Here is a 26523-nt window from a genome sequence, read left to right on the forward strand (position 1 = left end):
GGTCTACCACAGGGCAGGATTCTGACAGGTGGGGAGGGTCGGGGATGCCAGCACCCAACTCTGAGACCTTAAGATCTTTAGCTCTTTTTCGTTTTTCTGCTTTCTTACTGTTGTTCCAGACTTGCCTCTTCCTCCTGAGGACGTCACAGCTGCTGCACCCGTCCATCCGCCTGCAGGACCAGCTAGGGTCCACTCCCCAGCAAGTGTGGGCGGACATGAGACCAGGCAGGGGGCTGTGGGCCTGAGGAACTCACCAAAGCCCATCAGAACACCCACTTCCAGTGGTTTTCTGCTGAAAAGTTTAAAAGGGGGGGAATCTCTCTATGTTCCTCAATTTCTCTATAAGCAGAAAAGGAAATGGTGGGGGGAGGAGGGAGTCAATTTCTAGGTCAAAGGAATCCTAAGATACTAAACTCTGCTCTCTTTATCATTAAAAAAAATCCTTTCACTGAAAGTCCCACAATTGCAGACGGAAAGGGACAGGGAGAAGAGAAGAAAGAGGAAGAGGAAGAGGAAGAGGGGGAGGGGAGGAGGAGGGGAGGGTAGAGGAAGAGGAGGAAAGGGGAGGAGGAGGGGAGGGTGGAGCAAGAGGAGGAAAGGGGAGCGGAGGGGAGGGTGGAGGAAGAGGAGGAAAGGGGAGGAGGAGGGGAGGGTGGAAGAAGAGGAGGAAAGGGGAGGGGGAGGGGTGGAGGAAGAGGAGGAAAGGGGAGGGGAGGGGAGGAAGAGGAGGAAAGGGGAGGAGGAGGGGAGGGTGGAGGAAGAGGAGGAAAGGGGAGGGTGGAGGAAGAGGAGGAAAGGGGAGGGGGAGAGGAGGGTGGAGGAAGAGGAGGAAAGGGTAGGGGAGGGGAGGGTGGAGGAAGAGGAGGAAAGGGGAGGGGGAGGGGAGGGTGGAGGAAGAGGAGGAAAGGGGAGCGGGAGGGGAGGGGAGGAAGAGGAGGAAAGGGGAGGAGGAGGAGGGGAGGGTGGAGGAAGAGGAGGAAAGGGTAAGGGAGGGGAGGGTGGAGGAAGAGGAGGAAAGGGGAGGGGGAGGGGAGGGTGGAGGAAGAGGAGGAAAGGGGAGGAGGAGGGGAGGGTGGAAGAAGAGGAGGAAAGGGGAGGGGGAGGGGAGGGTGGAGGATGAGGAGGAAAGGGGAGGGGAGGGTGGAGGAAGAGGAGGAAAGGGGAGGGGGAGGGGAGGGTGGAGGAAGAGGAGGAAAGGGGAGGGGGAGGGGAGGGTGGAGGAAGAGGAGGAAAGGGGAGGGGGAGGGGTGGAGGAAGAGGAGGAAAGGGGAGGGGGAGGGGAAGGTGGAGGAAGAGGAGGAGTAGGAAGAGAAAGCCACTAAACTTCTTCTACTTGTTTCCTCTGAATGTTTTTTTTTTCCACTCACTTTTATTCTTGTCAAGCTAGATGGGGGTGGGGGGTGGTGTCTGTTTGTAGGGCGGGGTACTAAGTGTGTTAGAGAGATATGGGTGGTTAACAGACTTTGACCAAAACCTTCCATTTAAAAGTAGATAAACACACCATATACATGTCTCTACTTGGACTATTGTGATTAAGCAACTCAATCTAAGAAGATAAGGATTAAAAAATGTGTCTAAAGGGTTTATGGATGCTGTCTCCAGTTGAATGAAAAATCAGCAAGAGTTAGCAATTAATGTGGGATTAACGTGTGACGCTTCTCACACTCTTCCTGCACCTTTCACATACACAGCAGAGTCTCAAAGATGGTTTGACAAATAACGCGATGTGGCCCTTACGTAAGAAAAAACTGGAAGGTTAAGAATGTGACCAGAGACCAGCCCCAAACATGTGATACCACAGAATAAGGACACCAGGTTGGCTCTGCCACAGAGATTTATACAAAGGGTGGGTGTTGCTCTCATTAATTCAGTGGATAAACAATAGGGGGAAGGTCTGGATGATTTGATGGACAGCTTTTGGAAATGATCTTCTGCTTGGCAAAACACCGCAGTGATAATTTTCTTCACACGGAAGGAAATGCAAAGAAGTGTCACTAAAACAAGAGAGGTAATTACAGGGCAGGAATCAAAATACTGGGTGACACAGAATGAAGAGTAACTAAATTAGTCCCATTACGGCCTTGAAATCTGGACTTAACAATTTCAAGAGAAGAATCTGACCTCTCATTGCTGAGTAACAAAGCCATGCCTATCTTCCCTGTGTTTTGTTTCCAACCTACACTGTGGGCTTGGAGAACTACAAACACCGCGCTACCAAGTGATATTCCATTACTCTCCTGTGCTGGCAGCTCAGCAGACTTAGAAACAGAACATTGCAAGAGCTGGAAGGGGTGACCTTGCAATTCTCCCAGCTTCAAGGGACCCTGGCAGCTGGTCATCTCAACTTGACTAGCATCCCAAGAGTAGCTGGTTCACACACTACCCAACACTTACCCACCCAAACACTTACCCATCCACCCAAACAGTTACCCACCCAAACAGTTACCCATCCACCCAAACACTTACCCACCCAAACACTTACCCATCCACCCAAACACTTACCCACACAGTTACCCATCCACCCAAACACTTACCCATCCACCCAAACACTTACCCACCCAAACACTTACCCACCCACCCAAACACTTACCCACCCAGTTACCCACCCAAACAGTTACCCATCCACCCAAACACTTACCCACACAGTTACCCATCCACCCAAACACTTACCCACACAGTTACCCATCCACCCAAACACTTACCCACCCAAACACTTACCCATCCACCCAAACACTTACCCACCCAAACACTTACCCACCCACCCAAACACTTACCCACCCAAACAGTTACCCATCCACCCAAACACTTACCCACACAGTTACCCATCCACCCAAACACTTACCCACACAGTTACCCATCCACCCAAACACTTACCCACCCAAACACTTACCCATCCACCCAAACACTTACCCACCCAAACACTTACCCATCCACCTAAACACTTACCCACCCACTTACCCACCCACCCAAACACTTACCCACCCAAACACTTACCCACCCACCCAAACACTTACCCACCCAAACAGTTACCCATCCACCCAAACACTTACCCACACAGTTACCCATCCACCCAAACGTTACCCACCCACTTACCCATCCACCCAAACATTTACCCACCCAAACACTTACCCATCCACCCAAACACTTACCCACCCAAACAGTTACCCATCCACCCAAACAGCTCTTCCACCAGCCTCACCTTCTTCCACACATTTCCAGCTCTTCCACCAGCCTCACCGCTTTTCTCATTATCTTAAAGTCTCCCTCCCACCTGGTCAGAAACATCGCAGTGAGGTCTGGTCTACACTGAAAGTGGGAATTACTGGTCATCATATCACTTGTTCAAATACTCACCTTTTATTAATATAACCTGAAACTACTTACAGTACACTTTTGACCAACATTAATTCACAGCTGATGCACTTATAGTACATGAATTCTCCCCACCTCCATTCTACCTTCCTCAAATCTTTTATGAATGATGGGTTCTACTGTCTAATCTAATTATATTAGGCCTCTACTTCTTAATCTCCCTCCTTTTTAGTCTATAGAATCCAGGAGTGTTTAGTGTAACCAGAAGTTGGAGAAAGAGGAGTCTTAGAAATGGCAGTGGTTGGTTTTAATTTTCTATCGTGATGAAAAATTTGCCGATTTTTAGATAACTAGTGAGAACCTACTATATAGGGAACTGTACTCAATGTTCTGTGGTGCCCTAAATGTGAAGGAAATCCAAAAAAGAGGGGAGATATATATGTGGCTGATTCACTTTGCTGTACAGTAGAAACTAACACAACATCGTAAAGCAACTATACTCCAATAAAAATTTTTTTTTTAATTTGCCGATTTTACCCTGCTGCAAAACAGAGTGTGCAGTCTGTTGTCTCATGTTGTACATCACTGATTGCATGCGTTTTTGACAGCTCTTTCATATTTCTAACATGTAGATCAATTTCTCCCCCTCTGAGAAGGTGAGGGGGTTGACAAACAGGCAGAATGCAGGTCGGCCCCTAAGATGCTCTGACCAGGAATCTGCCAGGTCCTCTGATGGCTATTTGGAGATGCAAATAAACAGGAAGCAAACCGGTAAAGACCCCGGACTCCTGCTGAGTCCATCAACACTTCAACTTTCTAACCAGGAATCAAGGACACAGAACCCCTTTGTTATCCATTATCTCAGTAGTTAGATCAACAGAAATTTATCAGTAGCAGATTTAAAGAGATCCTAACACTTCTGCTGACAGAATACCAACCAGGGACTGAGGGCACCCCAAGAGTTCAGAGGATGAAAAAGAACTCAGCTTGGCTCTCCCTTGGCCATGAGTTTCACTCCGCACCTGAGTAAAATAGATATAATCAGCCCGGCTGCTTAAACATTCAACTTTCAAAGTGAGTGTGAAAACAGGATGAAATTGGATGACTGGGCACTATATTCATACGATACACCTAGTACATAAGAGCTCAAAGATAACAGAGACTATTTTCCATTTAAATAAAATAACGGAGGATGAAATGAGGATGAAATGTACAATGGACAGCATATTGCAGGCAAAACGCTGAGATTAAAAATATTCCGAGACCAACTCAGAAAATAGAATGGAAGTCAATAGACAATATGATTTGATATGCAAAGAAAATCATAGCTAACTAATGGATTTTTAAAGCTCACACTGTAAATGAGCATTGTTTATTATATGTAAGAGTGAACCCCTACAATTGTAAGCCTTTTCTATGATGTCTCCTCCAATTTTTTAACAAAACAAAGTTTGTACTTCAAAGTACTATTATTAGAAAATCTTGTCATTCAATCCCATATTCATTTTACCACATTAATTTAGCACATCCTTCAATATATTTAGCACAGTGAAGCTTCACACTGATTTTAAAAGATTTTTAAAATTTAAAAGAATATTGTCCTTTAAAAAATTAAGCATAATGTTGCAGTTTAACGCATATGCTTTCAAAATACCTAATACCTCACCCTTTTTAATTACACTTACACAAGTAAGTGTATTGAATATGAGGAGCTTTTAAAAAACTATTCATGGTTTCCATCAAATATGTTGCTTACAAGTAAATATAAGGAGTGTAATGTGTAATAATGATGTAACTAATTTAAATCCTCACATTCATTCTTTATGCTTGACTGAATTAAAAGTTGCAATGACACAACAATCTAACAAACTCCTTTAATACAAGTTAAAACTGATTTTATTGTGGCTTTGCAGTTCTTCTGCCAACAATTAAATGCATACCACTTTGAATAACTGGAATGAAAGATATCTTATAAGTTAAAAAATGATTGGATGCTATCCAAGCAATGAATAAGCTATTCCTTGCTGTGTACAAATTCAGCATTTTAGTGGGGGAATTAACATGGTTATGTTAACAAGCTTAACATTGTAAGGATTTTCTAATCTTTTAATTGTCTAAAAGGATGAGTTCCCTAAACACCCCACCTTCCCTACCTCCTCCCAACGCAATCCCCCATCTGCCATCATCAGGTCTCTCCTTCGGCCAATGCTTACTTACCTGGTGAGGAATCCCTGATGATTTCCTTAATTCAAATACATACTGACCACTCTGTACAATTTCTATATCCTTAGCAGTATTGTTCTGCTATGTAGGCATTTTTAAAAATTATAAAGAATAAGCTCAAAGCACATGAATAGGGCAGCAGGCAGGATAAAAATAAAACCTTTTGGTGAGTCAGCACTAAAATCAGCCATTTTCATTAAGACCCTCAATATCTGAAAGGCCAAAACCTTTGGAGAGGTCATTAACGTATCTTTTGCGGCTCATTAAACTGCTCTGAAGAAGCAAAAAGAAACATAAGGAGCTAAATGATAAGCTTAAATGTTCGGAATTTTCTTTAAAAAAAAAAAAATAGGTGAGAGCGACAGAAACTTTTTTGAAATGTTTTGACTCTGTAAACTTTAACGTCATCCAAAAAATAAATCTTCAGACCTAGATCAGCAAATAAAAGTCTTATGGATTTTTCTAACTTTGTACATGTGAGGCTACAATACTTTATATAAAATATAAAATACGTTGTCATTATTTTTAAAGATATTTAAGCAAAAAGTGAAAGGTGCATTGGGGAACAGAAGTCCCCTCAATCAGGGTTTATGTTCCTCTAAAGCCCAGCTATGGCTGCCCCATCACATAGACCAGAGGCATATAAGATGCGGAGATTTCTTTGGAGGTACCAAGGAAGCATAAAACTATAGTGGCTCTGGCTCCCAAATTAGGTATATTTTACTAAATTTCCCTTCTCTGAAAAAATGATCATCCAGGAAACTCTCTATAAACCATCCTGTTTGATTCATCGTAAAACCTGTTCCCGCCTATGGTGAGAGATGATTGAAACTTTTTTTCTGTAAACTGATTTTGGATTGGTACCTATCCCAGAGAGGGTGCTACATTAAGACCCTAGACATAACTTTTGAAAACAATCTGTTGTCATAAACATTGTTTTGGGGTGCCCACTATTTAAGGGGTATGAACTGAGTATTGTCAAGTTGAAGGGCCCCCACTATAAAGTATCAAAATCACAAAAGCCAAGGTCACCCACTGGAGAGCTGTTTATTTAACCATCAGACATGGAGAGAGATTAGAAAAGGGAAAATTCCTAAAAAGTTGGTGGGAGTGTAGATTGGAACAGAGTCTAAAATTGGAAGGCAAATTGGCAATATCTATATCAAAAGCATTAAAATATGCATATCCATTCATGAGAAATCCCACATCCACGAAAGAGGGGCATAGGCAACAAAACCATTAAACCAGATAATAGGACTTTTCTGAAGACGTATGGGCAAGAAACCCAACTACACCATCCTCCCTCCTCTTTCCAGACCTAGAGCCTGAAGGTCACACTGGCAAAAGCTGGGAACAAAAAGAAGTTGTTTTGGCATGGGCAGCTTGGCCTCGGGGACTCTACCAAGCACAGTTGAGAGCCATTTCACAGAAATAGAGTTCCAAGAACTGTAAGAGCCAACTTACAGCCAAGCCCCTTGTACGGCTCAGCAGATCCTAGAGGGAATGAGGTAAAAGCAAGAGCTCCTGATCACCATCAGCTCTCCAGTTGTCTTGTAACATGATAGAGACAGACTCCAAATGGGTCGGGCAAACTGCTCAGCGACGCAGTGATTTTTACTTTCCATTACAACAAAAGGGACGTGGTTATTTTAAACTGATAAACTCAACTAGTCTGTGCATCGGGGACTGCTTTTTCTTTAACAGAAAAGTTACAGAGACAGTGCAGAGAGTTCTCACAGACCCTACACTCAGTTTGCCCACAGTAAACATCTTAGGTTACTATGGTACATTTGTCACAACTAAGGAACCAACACTGATACGTTGCTATTAACTGAACGGCACACTTTATTCCTATTTCACTAGTTTTTCCCTCATGTCCTTTTTCTGTTCCAGGAACGTATCCAAGAGATCCCATTACCCATTTAGTCACCATGTCTCACCATGTCTTCGTAGCCTCCTCTGGTCTGTAACAGTTTATCAGACTTTCCTTGTTTTTGATGACCTGACAGCTTTGAAGACAATTAGTCAGGTATTTTGAAGAATGTCCCCCCCAACCTTGGGGACAAAACCTTGCCTAATGTTTTTCTCTGATTACAGAGAAGTTAGGGATTTGGGGGAGGAGGACAGCAAAGGTGAAGTGATAATTTCTTGACATCGTTATCACAGGTACATCTTGTCAACTTCACATCACAGATGCTGTTAGCTTTGATCACCTGGCCAAGGTAGTGTTTGCCAGGTTTTCCACAGTAAACTTTCTTTTCCACCCCCTTTCCACACTCTGCTCTTTGGAAGTAAGTCATTAAGTGCAGCCACTCAAGGGGTGGGGAGTTAAACTCCCATTCCTTGAATGGATGAATACCTACATAAATTATTTAGAATTCTTCCGTATGGGAAATTTGTCTCTACTTTCATTTATTTATTTGAGCATTTACTTATATCAGTATGGATTCACAGACATGTATTTTATATTTGGGGTTATATCCCAATGCTATGTTATTTATTTGTTGTTCATATTGTCCCAGCTTTGGCCACTGGGAGCAAATTCAGGTTGGCTCTGGTATGCTTTTTACATCCTTGTTTTCTGAACACTGCCTTACTTTCTGCTTCTCCGTATTTTTATTAGTGAAATACCTTACTGAAGAAAAGGGTTGTGATGGGATGAATTTTGTGTTCCCCCTCCAACATACAAAAAAAAAATTCACATTAAAGTCCTGGTTACCAGTACCTCAGAATGTGATGCTATTTGGGAATAGAGTCATTGGAGATGTAATTAGTTAAGATTAGATCATACTGAATAGGGTAGTCCCCTAATCCAGTATAACCGATGTCCTTATAAAAAAGGGAAATTTGGACACGGCACACAGGAAGAACAAAGTGCAGCACACAGTGAAGATGATGGCAGAGATCACAGTGATGCGTGTAACAAATATTCAAAAGGGTATACTGGAAACAGAGGCACAAGTCTCCGTGTGGCAGTACTGAGCATCATATTTGGACGTGAACAAGGTTTGGGGGTCAGTGTTTTCAGATGCTTCATTTTCCCTGCAGAGTTTCCAGCCACCTGCAGCTTGGCTCAGAGCACTACTTGCCAAGCACACCTGCAAGTACTAGCAATAACCACCATCTAGTATAATCACCATCTTCAGCATGCTAAGTACCAGCTCTGTGAAATCCACGCGCTTCCCAGGTGCCCCTCACAGCAATCCTGCGGGGCAGAGAGGTGATTCCCTGCATCACAGAGGACCCAGCCAGATCGTGTCAGGTCATCATTTGTGGTCCCTGTTTAATGACTCGCCTTGTCCCACTTCCACCTTCCCTAAGTCACGTCCACAAGTGGCCCGATGGCTTAGAACGGAACTGACTACATCACTATCAGCTACACAAATATTATACAATCATCCAGCATTTAGGACCCTTAGTACAATTTTACACACTAGAGGATACTGAAGCAAACTCTAAGCTTTCAGATGAAGGAACTATAGTCCCCGGGAAAGAGAAAGTGACTTGTTCTTAGAGTTAAGACATGGAAGAGGCAGGCTAAAATCTGGTCTGTCTTCTCACTCCACATCCAGTAACCTTTACCGAGGTGAAATCTGAGCTCCCGCATGGGTAGAGGCAGAAACTTTTTTTTTCCCCTCAGTCACCTGGGAGAAGAGGAACTGGATGTGACAGACTGAGATCTGAAGTTTTCGTCTGGAAATTATTTTCATTACAAAAGTTCCAGTTCATCTGCATTTTTATTCCGATATTAACAAATCAAATGAAGTCATTAGGCTTATTAGGCCAGCTCAGAAAGCCTCTCGCCGGAGTATGCATTCCTCTTGCAACCTCTAGAGCTCTACTATAATCCTTCAAATTATTAAATAATTACTGTGTTTCCCTTGGGGTCGCGTTTGGCAACAAAATACTGGTCTAAATGAACCAGTGATACGACCCAGTGAATAACACTTATGTTCTTAACTTCTTAGAAGCAAATGGATACGAAATACTTCCGAGGTACAAACTGGGAGGAGAGTGAAGGGTTTTCTGTGGGGTGTGGAGGGTGAGGGGAGCAGAATGACAAAGGAACATGAGAATCTGGGAATTATTCCAATAATGAGGGTCATCCCCTCCCCCATCAACCCTGTATATCAGTAAGTCTCCACTCCAAACCCAGTTTTCTCCCATTTCAGGAGTGGTTACGGCCACAAGGAGAAAACCAAGCATATGGCTCTGCCCTTCTGGACATTTCTACAGTGCTGGCTGGGCTGCTTTGGAAAATCCCATTTTATCTCCTACAGCTATATGACCTCAAGTTGTCATTTCCAATAAAGTATGCTTCCACTGATTTTTATGAACATAGACAAAAGCTGCTACAACCTTTTTTGCCCCCAAATCTTTCAAACCAACTGTAGTTGCTATGTAGGGTTATTTGTTTCTAAGGCAACAGCCCATATCTAAGTACTAATGGCCTGTCCTTTTGCCAGGCAACAAACAGCCTTGTGATGCAACTGCACCTTTCTCGGCTACGTGTTACTATGGAGATGCTGCAGTTGCTATGGCTACCATCACGCTAATCGCCTAGCGAAGGCAGACATACAGCAGTCTTCTCAGAGAGCCCAGCTGTTCCTCCCCGTCTCTTGCTGAAGACTGATTGTCTAAGGCCTGTGATGGAATGCTTCTCAACTGAGATGCACAAGAACTTCATTAATGCTGTTTCAGAGGCTCACTTTGTGCTCCCTTCTGCAGAACAAACACCAGACTAGGGAAAGAATCTGCAACGACACAGACTGTGAAACTACCGACATCTATGAATTCACGCCTTTCCTCATTGACATAAACTTGTAGTCCAAGGATCATTCTCTTAACTGAGTGGTGACAATAGAAACATTTCTGTGCATTAAAGAAAAAAAATTTTTTTTTGTAGAGTTGAGGGATAGATTTCAAACCAAAACACTATGCAAGAGAAAATCAATTTTAAAAATTGGTTCTGTTTTATATGGCTATTTTTTTAGATTCTAACAGTAACCTATTTTTTTTAAAGTGACAGGTTGCATATCCTCCCCTCCAATTCTATCTCTGTAAAAATGGCACCCGTGACCTCACTGTCTCAAAACAAACGGGCATGTGAGGGGCAATCCTAGTCTCTACCGTTCTTTGTTGTTTTCCTTGAAGAGGCAAACACCAAGTAACCACAACAAAACGATCACTCTGGAGCACTGTCTACATGGAGACGGGGAATGGCAACAACTCTGTGCATCCTTCAGTGAAACACCTGGAGACACTCTGGCTTGAAGGATGGGAAGTTGGAATCGCTTACCCGACTCATTCCTGGACTCTCATCCCTGCAAACGGCCACACTCTGAGATGTTAAAGCTGTCAACTTTCCTTTGTAAATGTTTCTACCCAGGAAGACATTCTTTCACCCACCACGAAGCCTTCTGAAAGGAGACACATTCGTCCCAAGCAGCAGAAGCGGTAAGGTCTGCAAAAAAAACAATTGGATATGCCTCCAAGAATACTTAACTTCTTTCTCATTTATCTACAGTTATTTTTATAATCACACAGCCTATTAAATTAGTTTCAGTGCCTGTCTCTGCCAACATAATGCAACTTCAGTAGACAACAAACAAACAAACCCCAAAACAAAAAAAGTCTGAATGGCTTACCTTTGATATGCCTGAGGAGAGGTGGGAGGTGTATTGAACACATTCGAGTGTGGGTGATAAGGTGTCTTTTACAAAGCCTGAATTAGATTTTGTCTATACTCTGGGTCTATGCACCACAATGACCCTTTCCGGATACTCTGCAAAGAACAATAAAATACAAAAGTGATTAATATAGAGACAGTACCTACTGTGCAGTAAGTAGATGCATAACTCTCATCATAGTTACTTATTCTGAAAAGCCTCTCACTTCTTTGTTAACTGTCTGCCAGCCTTAACTACTGTACTATTGTCCTCTGACAACAGGACACCAGGCAATGCACTTCTGTGTATTCACATTAAGTTTAACAAAATGAATATGTTATTTCCAGGTGATGCTGCTACAATAATATTGTAATTTTCATACCCTACTGACCAAAACCCTCAGTTCCCTTATTATTTTTCAGTGTCAACTTTGAAAAACATAGGTATTCCCTTTAAAAAGTGAGTTTTAAATTTGTCAGGTATCAAGGGTTGAGAGAAAAAGAGGGCAGAGACACCCTCAAAACTCTGTCTCTGCTTTAAAAATTCGAGGGTTATGTTTTCAAACCATATTACATCGGTGCCACTTTACAAAAACAGAAAAGTAATCCACTTGTTTTTTCCTGCTTAACAAAAGAATGACATGTAAGCTTCAAATGGAATTCTGTAATGACCTTCCCCAAGAAACAAAAGAACTCAGGCAGCAGTGGTAAACCTTAGCCAGAATCCAGTACTTATTTTTTGATATCCTCCATTCTGGATTTTGCTCCAGACCTGAATCTTCAGAAGTCAGAAACTTTAAAATACAAATTTTATCAAACTGGTTCCATGGAAAGAGGGAGACTTGCTCGGAGGCCCACTTTCAGATGGACGCTTTCGTTCTGGGCACACAGCATTTTTATCCTGGCTTTCTGCCTAGAGGTACCATCCGAACTGAGGTAAAGGGAAGGGAAACTCAAGCAGGGGATGGCGGTCTTACGGAGCTGAGGAGACAGAGCTCAGAGTCTGGGGCACAGAGCACCTAACATATTTGACACCAGGAGCCTATCATTTCTTAAACACCTCTCTTCTCTGTATGACAAAATTATTTTCAGCAATAATCATGTAATAATCAGCAATAATCACTATGTTCTTGATTTATTCTCTGGTTTTAAAACAAACCATTAACGATGCAAAAAGGGAATAAACATCATTTTACAAAATTTTATTGAAATCTGTAAAATAGTTCAGGTGTAAACTAAACCTTACACTTAACAAACATAAATATGAAGCCTCACATTTCCCACTTGGTTTCACTATTTTACATTGTAAACACAAAGTAAAACTCTTAAGTGGTCACATACAATGAGACTTTAAATAACTCACGTTATTTCTTTATCTTCATAACAACTACGTTATCGTTGTTTATACCAAATCTATTCTCTAAACATGGGAGTTTCTTATACTACAGGAGATGGAAACACAAACTATATTTGAAGCCAGTCCAAATGATTCTGAACTGCTACTGCTAGAAATGTACTCTCAAAATAAGCACATTTAGCTGTTTAATAAAAGAAATATATAATAATGTGCAATTTAAAGTTTACACGTGTATTATTAAAACTCAGAAGTAACCACAGCAATTGTTTAGAATGTAGGCCAACAAAAGTCCCGTTTCCCACCCCATCCCAAGTATTTTATCACCTGATTAGTCAGAGTTGTAGAGACATGATGATAAATACAAGATAGACTTTTAGTCATATTTATAATTATTTTAAAATTCTCTTCCAACTACATACCTCCAAATTCCCAGCACCTGGGTTGGACTGCTCCCTCCCCCTAACCTTTGGTGTACCTGGGTTGGGAGTGGCTGAGGGTCTGGAATTTGTGGTGTGGAGTGCCATGGGGAAGGAGCCATGCAGAGAAAGAGCTCCAGAAAGCTGCATGGGATTCCCTGAGGACACGCAGGGGTGAGAATGCAGAAAACCTGGGGAAGGAATTGCCAGGGATGAGCCAGCTGAACAACCACTGATCTCACGCAGGGCTTGTACCTGTTGAGGTTCCCCCTAGTGAGACTGGAGAGACAGCATTGTACACCTTGGCTATTGAGTAGACACCGGAAAGGCCACACCTCCGGAGTGGGGCTAAATTAGCTGTAAAGGGTACTCTAAAACTATACAGTTCACCCTTGAACAACACGGGTTTGAACTGCGTGGGTCCGCTTATACATGGATTTTTTTCAATAAACATAATACCTGTATTTTCATTTCACAGATCTTTAATCAAGTGTGGGGAAAAGTTTGTGTTTGATTAGAGATCACAATATGTGGAATCAAAAGAACTAGGGTTTGAGACCTGATTCCGTCCAAACAGTTTTAGCTTCCTGACCTTGGGTGAGTCATCTTTCAATTCCTTTGTCTTTTGAGGCAGAGATAGCAGTACATGGATTTTTGACTACAAGGGGATCGGTGCCCTTAACCTCTGCATTGTTCAAGAGTCAACTGTACAAAGCTTATAAACAAGCCTTGAAAATCAAGCCCATTAGCAAGTAAATTTAAAACCTGTCAGGGCTTCCCTGGTGGCGCAGTGGTTGAGAATCTGCCTGCCAATGCAGGGGACACGGGTTCGAGCCCTGGTCTGGGAGGATCCCACATGCCGCGGAGCAACTGGGCCCGTGAGCCACAACTACTGAGCCTGCGCATCTGGAGCCTGTGCTCCGCAACAGGAGAGGCTGCGCCGTGACAGTGAGAGGCCCGCGCACCGCGATGAAGAGTGGCCACTGCTCGCCGCAACTAGAGGAAGCCCTCGCACAGAAACGAAGACCCAACACAGCCAAAAATACATAATAAATTTTTTTAAAAAAAGTAATTACATAAGTAATATTTTTAAAAAAAAACCTGTCAGAACTAATCTCAATACTCAAAAGAAGACATCAAAATCTCAACTCTCAACATCATAACATTCATAATTGTGGTAGGCAGAAGTTCTAGGAATGGCCCCCAAGATTCCATACCCCCGAGTCCTCAGAACCTGTGAATGTTATGAGAGATCATTTCCACGATTGTTAAATAATCCAGGTAAAATAATCCAGGTGGGTGTAATCTAATCACATGAGCCCTTAAAAGCAGAAACCTTTCTCCAGTTGGAAGCAAAAGAGATCAGAGAGACTCAAAGAGTTAAGAAGGATGTGACACACCACTGCTGCTTTGAAGATGGAGAGGACCACATGAGAAGGAATGCAGGCATCTGCTAAGAGCGCAGAGTAGACTGGCTGACAGCAAGCAAGAAAACGAGGGCCTCTGACCCACAGCCACAAGGAAGCTTCCAACAACCCGGATAGGCTTGAAAGCAGATTCTTCCTATGAACTTCCACATAAGAGCTCAGCCCAGAGTTTGCATGCCACAACCAAGGAGCTGGTGAGCCACAACTAAGGAGCCAGTGAGCCACAACTAAGGAGCTCGCCTGCCACAACTAAGGAGCCCACCAGCCACGACTAAGACCTGGTGCAACCAAACAAACTAAAAAAAACAAAAAACAAAAAAATCTCAGCCCAGCCAATACCTTGACCCTAGGCAGAGAACTCAAGTGAGCACATCTGACTTATAACCTGCAGAACTGTGAGATGAAACCAGAGGCTGCTGTAAGCTGTTAAATTTCTGATAATCTGTCACAGAGCAATAGAAGATTAATAAAATAAAGTCTAGAATCCAATAAAAACATTGTTATACATGCTAAGAAGTAAGAAAATGGGACCCATAAACAGGAGAAAAATCAGTCAAAAGAAACAGAACCAAAAACAACAAAGATGACAGAATTGGTAGACAAGGACTTCTAATTATAAGTATGCTCCAGGATCAAAGAAAAGATAAACATAATGAAGAGAGAAATGAAAAACATAAAAGAGAACCAAGTGGAACTTCTAGAGACTAAAAGTATAATATCTGAAGCAAATAATTCATGGGATGAGATCAACATCATATTAGACATTACAGAAAAAAATTGTTTGTGAAGTTAACGAAATGGAAATAGAAACTTTCCAAATCGAATCTGAGAAAAAAAAGGCTGAGAGTGAAATGGAAAGAACATCAGTGACTTGTGCGGTAATACAAAGTGGTCTAATTTACATGTAATTGGAGTACCAGAATATCAGGGAAGAAGAAAAAACATTTGAAGGAATGATGGCCAAACATTGTCCAAATTTGGTGAACACTAGAATACCCCTGATCCAAACTCAACAAACTCTAAGCAGGATAAATAAAAAACACTATAAAAAGGAACATCATAAGCAAATTGCTGAAAACAAACAAAACAAAATCTTAAAGGCAGCCAGAGAAAACGACACATATGTTCAGAGAAAAAAAATGTATAAAAATTACCACTGACTTGTCATCAGAAATAATGGAAACCAGTTAGAATGACAACTTTAAAGTGCTGAAAGAAAATATCCTTCAAAAATGAAAGTAAAATAAAACGTTTTCAGACAAACAGAAACTGAGAAAATTTGTCACCAGTAGACTAGAAATTTTAAGGAAGTTCTTTAGGCTTATAAAAAAATTATAAAGAATGGAAAATTGGATCTACACAAAGGAAAGAAGAGTCCTGGAAATAAAGGTAAGAAAGGAAGGGAAAAAGAAGGACAAATAGAAGAAACAGAAAATAAATATGAAGATGGCAGGCTTAAACCCCACCATACTGATAATTACATTAACTGTAAATAGGATAAACACTCTAATTAAAAAGAAGAGATTGTCAGAATGAATAAAAAAGCAACTCAACTGTATGCCATCCTTAGGAAATCCACTTTAATCATAAAGACATAGATAAATTAATAGTAAAAGAATAAAAAAAGATAACAAAAGAGGAATGGCTTTATCAATATCACTTCAGAACAAAGAATACTATCAGAGAAAAAGAGATATTTCATAATAATAAGAGTCAATCAATTAATCAAGAAGACATAATCCTAAATGTATATATACCTAATAAAAGAGCTTAAAAACACATGAAGCAAAAAACTGAGAGAACTCAAAGAAGAACCAGACAAATCTATTATAGCTGATTATTTTAATACTCCTCTGGTAGTAAATATTGACATCTAAAAGATATTCATTCCACTCCATTTCTAATGGAACATTCACCAAGACAGATGCTGAGACATAAAAAAAGTTACAATAAATTTAAGGAGCTGAAGGGAACAGAATTAAATAAAAAATCAGTAACCAAAAAATCTGGAAAATATCTAAATATTTGGAAATTAAGCAACATATTTCTTAACAACCCATGGTTCACAGAAGAAAACACAAAGAGAATTAGAAACTATTTTGAACTGGATGATAATGAAAACACAAAATTTGTGGAATGCAGTTAAAGCACTGCTTAGATGGAAATATCAAGTTTTAAATGTTTACGTTGGAAAAGAAAAAAAGACTAAAATCAACGATGGAAACATCTACTTGAAGAAGCCATAAAAAGATCAAGTAAACCAAAATAAGTAGAAGGAAATAATAATATAACAGCAGCAAAAATCAATGAACTAGAAAATGGAAGAATAATACAGAAAATAAATGACACCAAAGATGGTTCTTTAAAAAGATCAGTAAAATTAATAAACCTCTAGCTAGACTGATGAAAGGGAAAAAACCCCACAAATTACCTATATCTGGATTGAAGGTGAGGCAGATCTTACAGCCATTAAAAATACTGTTAAGAGAATACCATGCATAATTTGTGCTAATAATTTTGAACTTAGATGAAATGGACACATTTGTTTTACATTTAACATTTCTTTTAAAAAAGAGAACGAGAGAGAAGAAAACAAAATCAGAAGCAAATATGGCAAAATGTCAAAATCTGTTAAATTTGGTTGGTAGGCACCTGGGTGTTATGATATCTTCTGCATGCTTAAAATGCTTCATAACTAAAATTATAAATTAATTGAGGAAAAATTATTTCTCAGGATCATTCAATCAACAAATATGTATTGACCATCTACTATGTGGTAGGCATTGGAGCAGCGTCCTAGGAATACAGTAGCCAATCAGACAGACAGGTCTCTGCCCTAATGGAGTGCAGTTTGGTAGGGGGGAGATGAACAAGGAAATAAAAAAGATCCACAAAGATTGTGGTAAGTGCTATGAAAGAAATGAACATACGTGATGACATATTTACAAGGGGAAAGGGTTGAAGGGAAGCAGTCACATACAAGAGCTTGGGGAAGTGAATTCCAATGAGAGAGAACTGTAAAGGTGGGAGTCCCACAGCCGGAAAGAGCTAGAAAGACTAGCAACAACTGAGGAGAAGAAAGCGGTTTGAGATGAGGTTGAAGAGGTTAGATTTTAAGTGCAATAGGATGTCACTGGAGGTTTTAAGCAGAGGAGCTGGTTTTAAGGCACTTGGGTCACCATATAGAAAATGGATTGTCAGAAAGAAGGGCTGGAAGCCGGAAGCTATTGCAAACTTCAGGGGAGAAATGAGGATGGTGTGAGGTAGGATGGTGCAGTGCAGATGGAGAGAGGTGGGATCATTTGAGATTTGCCATCTATGACTTGACCTCAGTGTTTAAAGATGCGAGCTTGTCTTTTTTTTTTTTTTTCCTACAAATACACATCCAGGTAGAAATAGCCACCCCATTCCCCACTCTTAGTTGTCATCATTACTGCAATGATGGGTACACGCAGCAGCCTCAAGTTTCTTGCTTCAGTGGGCACTCCATTACCATCAACCCCTGGGGGTGATCCGATTAATCACGATGCCACTGCATGACGTGGATTACTACCACTCCACTTCCCAACGGCAAGCTGCTCGGCACTGCATTCAGGGCTGGACACAACCAAACCACTGCCAGACCAGCTGGGGCCACTGCCAGTACATCAGCTGGGATCCAGTCAGGAAATCCAGTCCAGAAATACAACAGTTATTTTAAAAGAGAGATTTTAACCTAAGAAATAGTTAGACAGGTATTGGAGGACTACAAGGCAAAAGGGAAACACTGCAGTTATTAAAAAGAAAAAAAAAAGTTGTAACTATGAGTATATGAAGCCTCTACCATCGTCAGGGCTGAAGACACAGAGGGAAGAGGCTGAGGTTACGACCTAGAAGGCTGGTGGAGGGTCCCGGGAAGCTGGAGCCCACCCTCTGGGAGCTGTGGCTGATGTCTCTGAGGGGTCCAGGGTGAGAAACAGTGGGAAACTAGAACCAACAGCAGGTGCTGGAATGAAGTGACCCTTCCGGGAACCGAGAGGAGACAGGGAGGAAAGAGCCACTGCTGCTCCCTTCTCCAGCCGTCAGGCATCCTCTGCACGTTGGGAAGATGGAACCTGCTGAGAGGCAGCTGGTAAAGGAGAAATGCGGCTTTCAGAGTCTTATCCCAGCCTCACCATGCAGAGGAGAGAAGGGTGGGTTTGGGGCTGAGAGACAAGAGCTTAATAACCAACACACGCTGCTTTTTCCATGATCACGTTTCATGAAACAATTTTATTCATTCTTGACATGTGCCTTCATATCAATGTTTTCATTATCACCAGAGCCACTTTTAGAGACATTAACTCTATTTTCCAGAGCATGTCATTTTCACATCTGTTAAAGTTGTCTGGAATACAGGACTTTGTAAATTCCATGCTTGGTACTGACACTAGAAATTTTTACCTAAAGCCACTTGGTAGCTATTTGCATAACATTATAACATGTATGTTTTGGGTTTCTTTTTCATTCAATCTGAGATTTATATTTGTGATCTCTAATATGTAACCACTTACTGGATTGCTTTTAAAGTGATCTTTAAAGGCTTGTTTACAATGACAGCCAATATTTGCAGTTATGAGTTTATAACATCAGGCAGAAGAACTGGATCTGTGTGACATTTCCTTCCTCCTTTATTTGCCAATTTCATCAGGTAACCTCTGTAAGCATCAAAAACTCACACTGACTGAGGCTGCTTCAGGCTCAACACTCTTTTCTTGTTCAAAATAAAGTAACTGAGAACATGTCTGATAGTTTGAAAGACTTCGTAAGAGAACTAATTCTTTTCAGAGGGTATGTTTTGAAGAAAAGCCTCATTTTCTATTAAGTCCCCTAAGGCAGTGCTGCTTAAATTCTCTTTGGTAAAGGACCAATTGAAAAAATTTTTCCAGTCTGTTGCAAACTGCTACTTTGTAAAACTTAATAAAAATGAATTACTAGAAAAATGAAATAAAAAGACTTACAAGATAAAAGCTGCAATTCTGTATTATTAGTTCAACCAACAGGAAATTATACTGCAATAAATATTACCAAAGTATACATAAGGAAAAACGTATGAAAATTGTACATGTTGTTTGTTCATTGAAAGTATGTATATAGGCAACTAATATGCAGTATAGGCTCACTATTACACTTGTAACTTTTTTTTTCATTTTGAGGGAAAAAAATGAATCCCCATATTAAATGTCTATAGGCACACTTTGAATGAACACAGTGTATATAAATGCTTAAAATTTTTAATGTGACAAATTGACTTGCTTCTTGATTGATAATTTATCTAATCTAGGTGGTTTTGCCAACAAGGCTACTTGTAGTTGATAAGGTACATCTAAACTATTTCTATGTTTTATGTTAATAATAATAAGAGGAAAGAAACCAGTCTCACAGAATGGAATAGAAGAAGAGGTTTTAGAGCAATTTCAGCAAGCTCAGTTTGTTCACTTTAAAATTTTATCTAAAATGGAGAAAGTACTACTGTGTTTTCAGAGTCCTTTAAATCCTTCAAAAGAAGTCAGTTCCAGCAATGTATCTTGTAAGTTATGGTTAAATTTAAGTTATCTTTTGATGAAAGAAATGGATTCTGGATCCATGAATTTTTTAGGCGTAGATCTTCTTTTGATGGAAAATAAAATTCAAAATGCCTTATCAAATTTTAAGGTGTTTTGTGATAGCTTTTCACAGATGTGCAGTATGAAGATCACCTGCATCATTGATAATTGTTAATTTATGGAACGTGTGTCATAATAATCTGTAGAAACTCTGTTCTTCCAAGCTCCTTTCTTTTTTTTATCAGCCACTGAAAAACATGTTGCATTTCTTCTTTGCATGGAAATACTGAGATCATTAAAAATAATGAAGGTATTAGATACATACGCAATCCTGCTTGTCCAATTCATATCTTCAACAAGCCGGGATCAAACTGTCTTCTGATTTTACAGAAACGTTTAGAGTTGTTCTATAAATTGAACATTCTCGAACACTTGTCCTCTTGATTATCATCACACCTCAGCATGTAGTAATAGCTGTTCATGATCTGCCTACACAGTATCATGTAACACAAGAGAATAATCCAGAATTTAACACACCAGCCTTTACCTAATTCATGATTTTTAGGACGGCACTAAGCCCACAGTTTAGTTCCACCAACATTTCTTTTCATAGCAGGACTTCTTCATGAGAGAGACAGCCCACTGATTTACATTCTGGTGCAGCCCCTAAATCAGGGCGATGTCTTCAGGATGTTTTCTGCACCATCGGAACACGCTCCTACACAAAATGTAAAAACTCCAATCCATGTTTGTTGACAACTAATCCTTCATCTACACAGTTCAGACTTAGTTGTTTGTCAGCCACAAAACTGAAAAAAGAAATTCTTCCTTCGTATCACCAACATGTTCAAATTGCACATAAATAGGAATATGAGTGAAATGATTGCACTACAATGAAAAAACATGTTGCTGGCTTCAGTTGCTCTATGAGTTAGTCCTCCACACCATTGGCCGGTTCCAGAATAGGCTGAGCTGCGGGGGCCCTGGAAGTATACTTGAGCTACCTTCTGTGCGCGGATTCACCCAACATTTCTGAGCAAATACCTTTGATACAATCCTTCACCAATGTCTCACCAACTGTATATGGATTTTAGTCTTGGCAAGCTGAAACACTACTTACTAAGGAGCCTGTAGAACCCTCATGTTTATAAGAGAAATACTGAATATCTGTTTCAATCAGCTTTTTAATCCTCTATTCTTTCTTTCAAAAAATTCTCGTGGCTTTGAACTTAATTATTATTTTTTGGATGCCATTAAAGAATACTTTTTTTGTGTGTCATCGTGGATTCTACTACCCTATATGTTTTGATGGTTCCATTGCTTCATAGCCAGTATGTCTCTACAAATCACTAAACATTATGCTTTTAGGATGTCAACATCAATGACAGCTATAAACTGAACTCAGTATGTGAAGGATCACAGTTTTGAGGAAAACAAATATGTACTCTTGGGCCTTTGTTTCTTCAGAATCACTTCCACCTTCACCATTTGGTTTATACTCTTGCCACATTCAGAAAAGACAAGTGTTTCCTTGCCAACAAGCTAACAAAAAACTCCAGTGAGGCTGGTTTTACCTTCTGTAACTTGAGGGTGAAAATAATCAACATAAATTTTATTTCCTTAATTAACTAATAATGTTAAACAATAAAATGAAACTTTTTGATTAAAAATGAAAACTTGTAAATATAAGTTATAACAAGAAATGCTTACATCTTCACAGGTTTTTATACACTTTGAGAATACAGCTGATAAACCAATCATAAACTATCACATACTGTAATATGGTCCTATTGCACGGGATTATTTATTACACAACTTGCGCCACATGACTCACCATTTGAGCTTGCCAGAACTGAAGAGGTCTATACCCTGTTCAATGATATGAACCTGCCATAGTGAATGTGGCATCATGACAATTTCAAACTGCTGTAAAAGCTTCTAATGCTTACTCTCAATGTCTATACCTAACTCATCACGGACCAGCACTGATCTGCTGACCACACTTTGAATAGCACTGTAATAAGGTATTATGAATAGAGAACCAATATTATTTGCTGATGAATTGCATTAGGGATGTGGGATAAGGGGAGGCAAGTAAAGGGAAGGTAGGATTCAAGGAAGACCCTTGGGCAATTTTTAGCTTGAGTCAATGGATGGATAGTGATGCCACTTACTGAAATAGTAGGGAGAAATATGTTTGATTATGAAGTCTGGGATGCCATGAGTCACCCAAGTAGAGATGGTAAGTATGGATGAGCCTGGATCTTAGGGCAAGATCTGGTCTGAAGGTGTAACTTTGGAAATCACCAGCATTTAGGTGTTGTAACTCTGCATAAGATCACGTAGCGAAAAAACGTGGATAGAGAAGAAAACCAGGAACAAGACCTGAGCTCTCCAACATGCAGAGGTGGGTAGAGGAGGGGAGTGAGTCAAGGATGGAAAGGCTCTGGGTAGACGGTTCTGATGTGCATCACTGGATTAGTCACTTTCAACGTTCCCCAGTGAGCATAAGCAAGGAGCAGATCTTCACCTTTGATTTGCAGAACTCTTGACACAGAGCACTGCCTATAGAAGCACTTAATAAATAAGCATCGGATGAACGAATGAAAGACACGATAGCCATGAATATTAGTGTATCTACTATTCTGGTACTGAAATTTTGTGGCACTTTAATTTCATAAAATGCCTAATGATTATCTGTATGACTAACTTACTCCTTCAAATGAACAGCAGCTCCTTCAACGAACAGAGCTCTTAACTGTTTTTGCACCATGAACCCTTGTGGCAGTTTGATAAAGACTCTAATTTTAAATGCATAAAATGAAACCAATTATACTGAAATAGATATGAGTATTAAAAAAACAAATTAGCAATAAGGTATTATAGGTGCTTCTTTATTAACACATTAAATAACAAGATCTAGTGGCGAGACAAATAACTAGTGGTGGGTAAAGGAAAGGGAGGATTCAAGGGAAGGAGGATTCACTGTGATTCCAAAGCAGTAAAGAGGGTGAACAAATTCAAGACAGCCACAACATTTATACTATGATACAAAAATATTTGTGACTTCTGTTAGTGACAAAGTCCCAGATACTGTTAAAATGACTGTGCTGTGTTGGCAACATTTCCAGTTTAAAAAGATGCTGAATGTCCATCAGAAGTCTACGTTCATGGACCCCAGATGAAGGATCCCTGAATTAAAAGGTCCCTTTCACTTGTAACCTCACCCCTACATCCAGGTTAAGTTCTATTTTAAAATACATCTTTTTTTTTTTTTTTTTACAAGAAGAATCATATAGTATACCAAATGTACAACCCTTATGGAAAGCAATTTACAATACCTATTACATTTAAAATAAGCATGCCCTTTGGCTCAGCAATTCCACTTCTAATAATTCACCTTGAAGAGATAGCCCCACATGCGAGCAAATAAATATGTATGTGGACGTTCACAACTGACACGTTCATAGCATCTGTTCATTCAACAAGTAGCTACTGTCAGCCTACTGTGGGGCAGGCACTCGTCCAGATGCTGAGGATTCCACAGAGAACCAAACAGACAAATTTCCTGCCCTCCTTATCTTCCAGGGGTAGAGACAGATAATAAACAAAACAAAAAGTAACCTCTATTGTAAAGTACATTAGATGGTGATAAGTACTACAGAGAAGAGGGCTAGAGAAGGCTGGGAAATGTTCTTTATAAATACCCTGAGCAAGGAAGACCTCACTGAGAAGGAGACTATTGAACACTTGAAAGTGTTAGGAAGCAGGCTTGTGTATATCTGGGGGAAGAGCATTGCTGACAGAAGGCAGAGCATGTGCAAAGGCCCCGAGAGAGGAGCATACCTGGCATGTTTGAAGACAAGTGAGAAGGCGAGTATGGCTGGGGCAGCATGAGCAAAGTGGGAGAGCTATAGGTGAGTATGGGCGGGGGAGACAATGCCGGCGGGGGGTGGAGGTGGTGGGGGTGATCATTTAAGGCCTTGTCCACCAGTGTAAGGACCTTGGCTTTTATGCAAGTGAGACAAGAATCCACAGAAGCGTGGCCTGACCTGCTGCACATTTGAAAAGGATCCCTCAGGTTGAGAACAGACTGTCGGGTAAAGGCAGAAGCATGGAGCTGACTTGGGAGGCAGAGCTGGTGCTGACATAATGGATGTGGAGAAAGAGAAAGGAGCCTGAGATGATTCCAAGGGTTTTGGCATAAGCAACGCAAAGGATGGAGTTCCGTGAATTAAGATGGAAAACTTTAAGATAAGCAGGTATGGGGGAGAAGATTAGGAGTTTGGCTTTGAACGTGGAGATGGCTATCACACATGCTTGTAGAGAGTTGGATGCAGAAAAATAGAAAAGCTAGAAGCAATTTAAACATCACTAACAGGGACTGGTTAAGTAAATTATTATATATTGATAAATAGCTGTTACAAAGAATGTGATATAATCATACTATTATGAAAATTTGTCTGTGATGCATTATATGGAAAAGCAAGTTGCAGAATGGTATGCAGTATTTTAATATTATATTTATGCATAATCTATGTGTGTAAGCATGTGCATGTATATGTTAGTTTATATGTTCAGAAAAAATGTGGATGAATACACACCAAACAGCTAATAATATTTATCCAGGGAATGGGATTGGCAGAGGGGAGAAAGGAAGAAACTCATTTTACTTTAGTTTCTATACTGTTAGAACTTTTCAAATGAAGAACATGTATTATATATATACTATAAAAGCTAACAAAGATTGAGAAGTTTTAAAAAGTGTTTTAAATGATGCTTGGTTAATATGTACGCAAACACTCGCAAACCCAGGCACATTTCATTAGTTATTACTATTTTTTTTTTTTTTTAGATTTTACTGAAGTATAGTTGATTTACAATGTTGTGTTAATTTCCTCTGTACAGCAAAGTGACTCAGTTATATATTCTTTTTCATATTCTTTTCCATTATGATTTATCACAGGGTATTGAATATAGTTCCCTGTGCTATACGGTAGGACCTTGTTGTTTATCCATCCTATATATAATCGTTTGCCTCTGCTAATCTCAAACTCCCATTCCTTCCCTCCTCTACCCCCGCCCCCCCCCCGACCCTTGGCAACCACAAGTCTGTTCTCTATATCTGTGAGTCTGTTTTTATTTTGTAGATATGTTGATTTGTGTCAAATTTTAGATTCCAAGTGATATCATATGGTATTTGTCTTTCTCTTTCTGACTTACTTTGCTTAGTATAATAATCTCTAGGTCTATCCCTGTTGCTGCAAATGGCACTATTTCATTCTTTTGGATGGCTGAGTAATATTCCATTGTGCATGTACGTATACACACCACATCTTCTTTATCCATTCATCTGTCGATGGACATTAGATACTCTTTGAAATGAGGTAGAAACTTTGTGATTGCAGCTCTCAGCTGAAGTGGCAAGCAGTCCGAGATACAGGGTGGATGGTGGTGGGAAGTAAAAGAGTGAAAGAGGGTATGTGGAAAGGGGAATGGAGGAACTAAAGCAAGGGATAGGCATACTGCAGAGATCTAACACTTGGGCTGGGACAGTACTGAATCTCTAGACACGTTTTTGTTTGGCGAGCACAGTGCTTTTTCCATTTGTTAAACATGGATGCCTTTAGGCAACTTAGGAGCTCTCCAGCCCCACCACTGCCCGTGATCTCCCACCCAGCCTAAGTCATACATTTATGTTACCGCTGCAGGCAATGGCTTTTCCACTCCTAGGCTAACATGCATTGGCCTCTTATTCTGGGCTGGGACTGTATTCAATTCTGCCTTGTGCTCTCTTGGGCCCCTAGGTAACGCCAGAAGATTAAGAGCATTAATAATGTTTCCCACAAAATCTGCACGTCTCATCTATCTCCCTTTTAGCCATATTCATATTCTTAGACATGTCGATAAAAATTAAAGTGGCCGTAATACCAGTTTTAGTTCATACTTACGTTGTAAAAACGTGAACTGTACAAATCAGCAGGCAATGGAACCCTGACTTCTGATTTCATTTTGACAATTCCTTCTTTCCCTGGACTGGTAAGAGTTCCCTCTGCTTCAGTACAGAGTAGCACAAAGATACCACAACCCAAATCACTATTAAAATGACTGTAACAGGGAAAGATGGAATATAATAATATGACACATATGCAAAGTAGGTCCTGCTGGCAAACACATTCTGAAGGTGGGGAAAAGAAACCTTGGCAGGTAAAGGCCAAATAAAGGAAAAAATAAACTCAGCGTCTCTTTTTGCCATGCATCCTTCTGCACATTAAATAATACCCATTCTAAGATGACTTTAAGTGGCTATTAACATAATTATTTGTGGAATGAACGATGAATGAATAAACAAATAAATGCTCTACATGTGGCATCTCTTTATCTCAATGAAAAGAGAGCCCTGAATAGTTCTCTGTGGAATTCTTTTTTCAAAGTGGGTTTCAAGATCTAATTATGGCCCCTAGGCTGATGTTTGGCCCTCGAATTTTGGGTTTGGAACATGGAGCTAAGAGAAACTTTACGACGTTTCTCTTAGCTAGAAGGGAAAAGGCCATAA

The 26523-nt window shown here is 40.4% G+C and overlaps 1 protein-coding gene across 13 annotated transcripts in view; it reads right to left on the bottom strand.

Annotated features, from left to right (window-relative positions):
- The window catches only part of LOC130707527 (EF-hand calcium-binding domain-containing protein 11-like), a 215081-nt gene that overhangs the window by 83920 nt on the left and 104638 nt on the right, over window positions 1–26523 (bottom strand). For all 13 annotated transcript variants that reach the window (XR_009007439.1, XR_009007433.1, XR_009007435.1 and 10 more), the window contains one exon: window positions 11184–11320. Coding sequence is in view for 3 of the 13 variants with exons in the window: in XM_057542559.1 (XP_057398542.1) it covers window positions 11184–11226 (43 nt within the window). In the remaining 10 variants the exon portion in view is untranslated. The remainder of the gene's footprint in view (window positions 1–11183; window positions 11321–26523) is intronic.

The sequence above is a fragment of the Balaenoptera acutorostrata genome, chromosome 3 (assembly GCF_949987535.1).
Source record: "Balaenoptera acutorostrata chromosome 3, mBalAcu1.1, whole genome shotgun sequence".
In the NCBI taxonomy this organism is placed as follows: Eukaryota; Metazoa; Chordata; class Mammalia; order Artiodactyla; family Balaenopteridae; genus Balaenoptera; species Balaenoptera acutorostrata.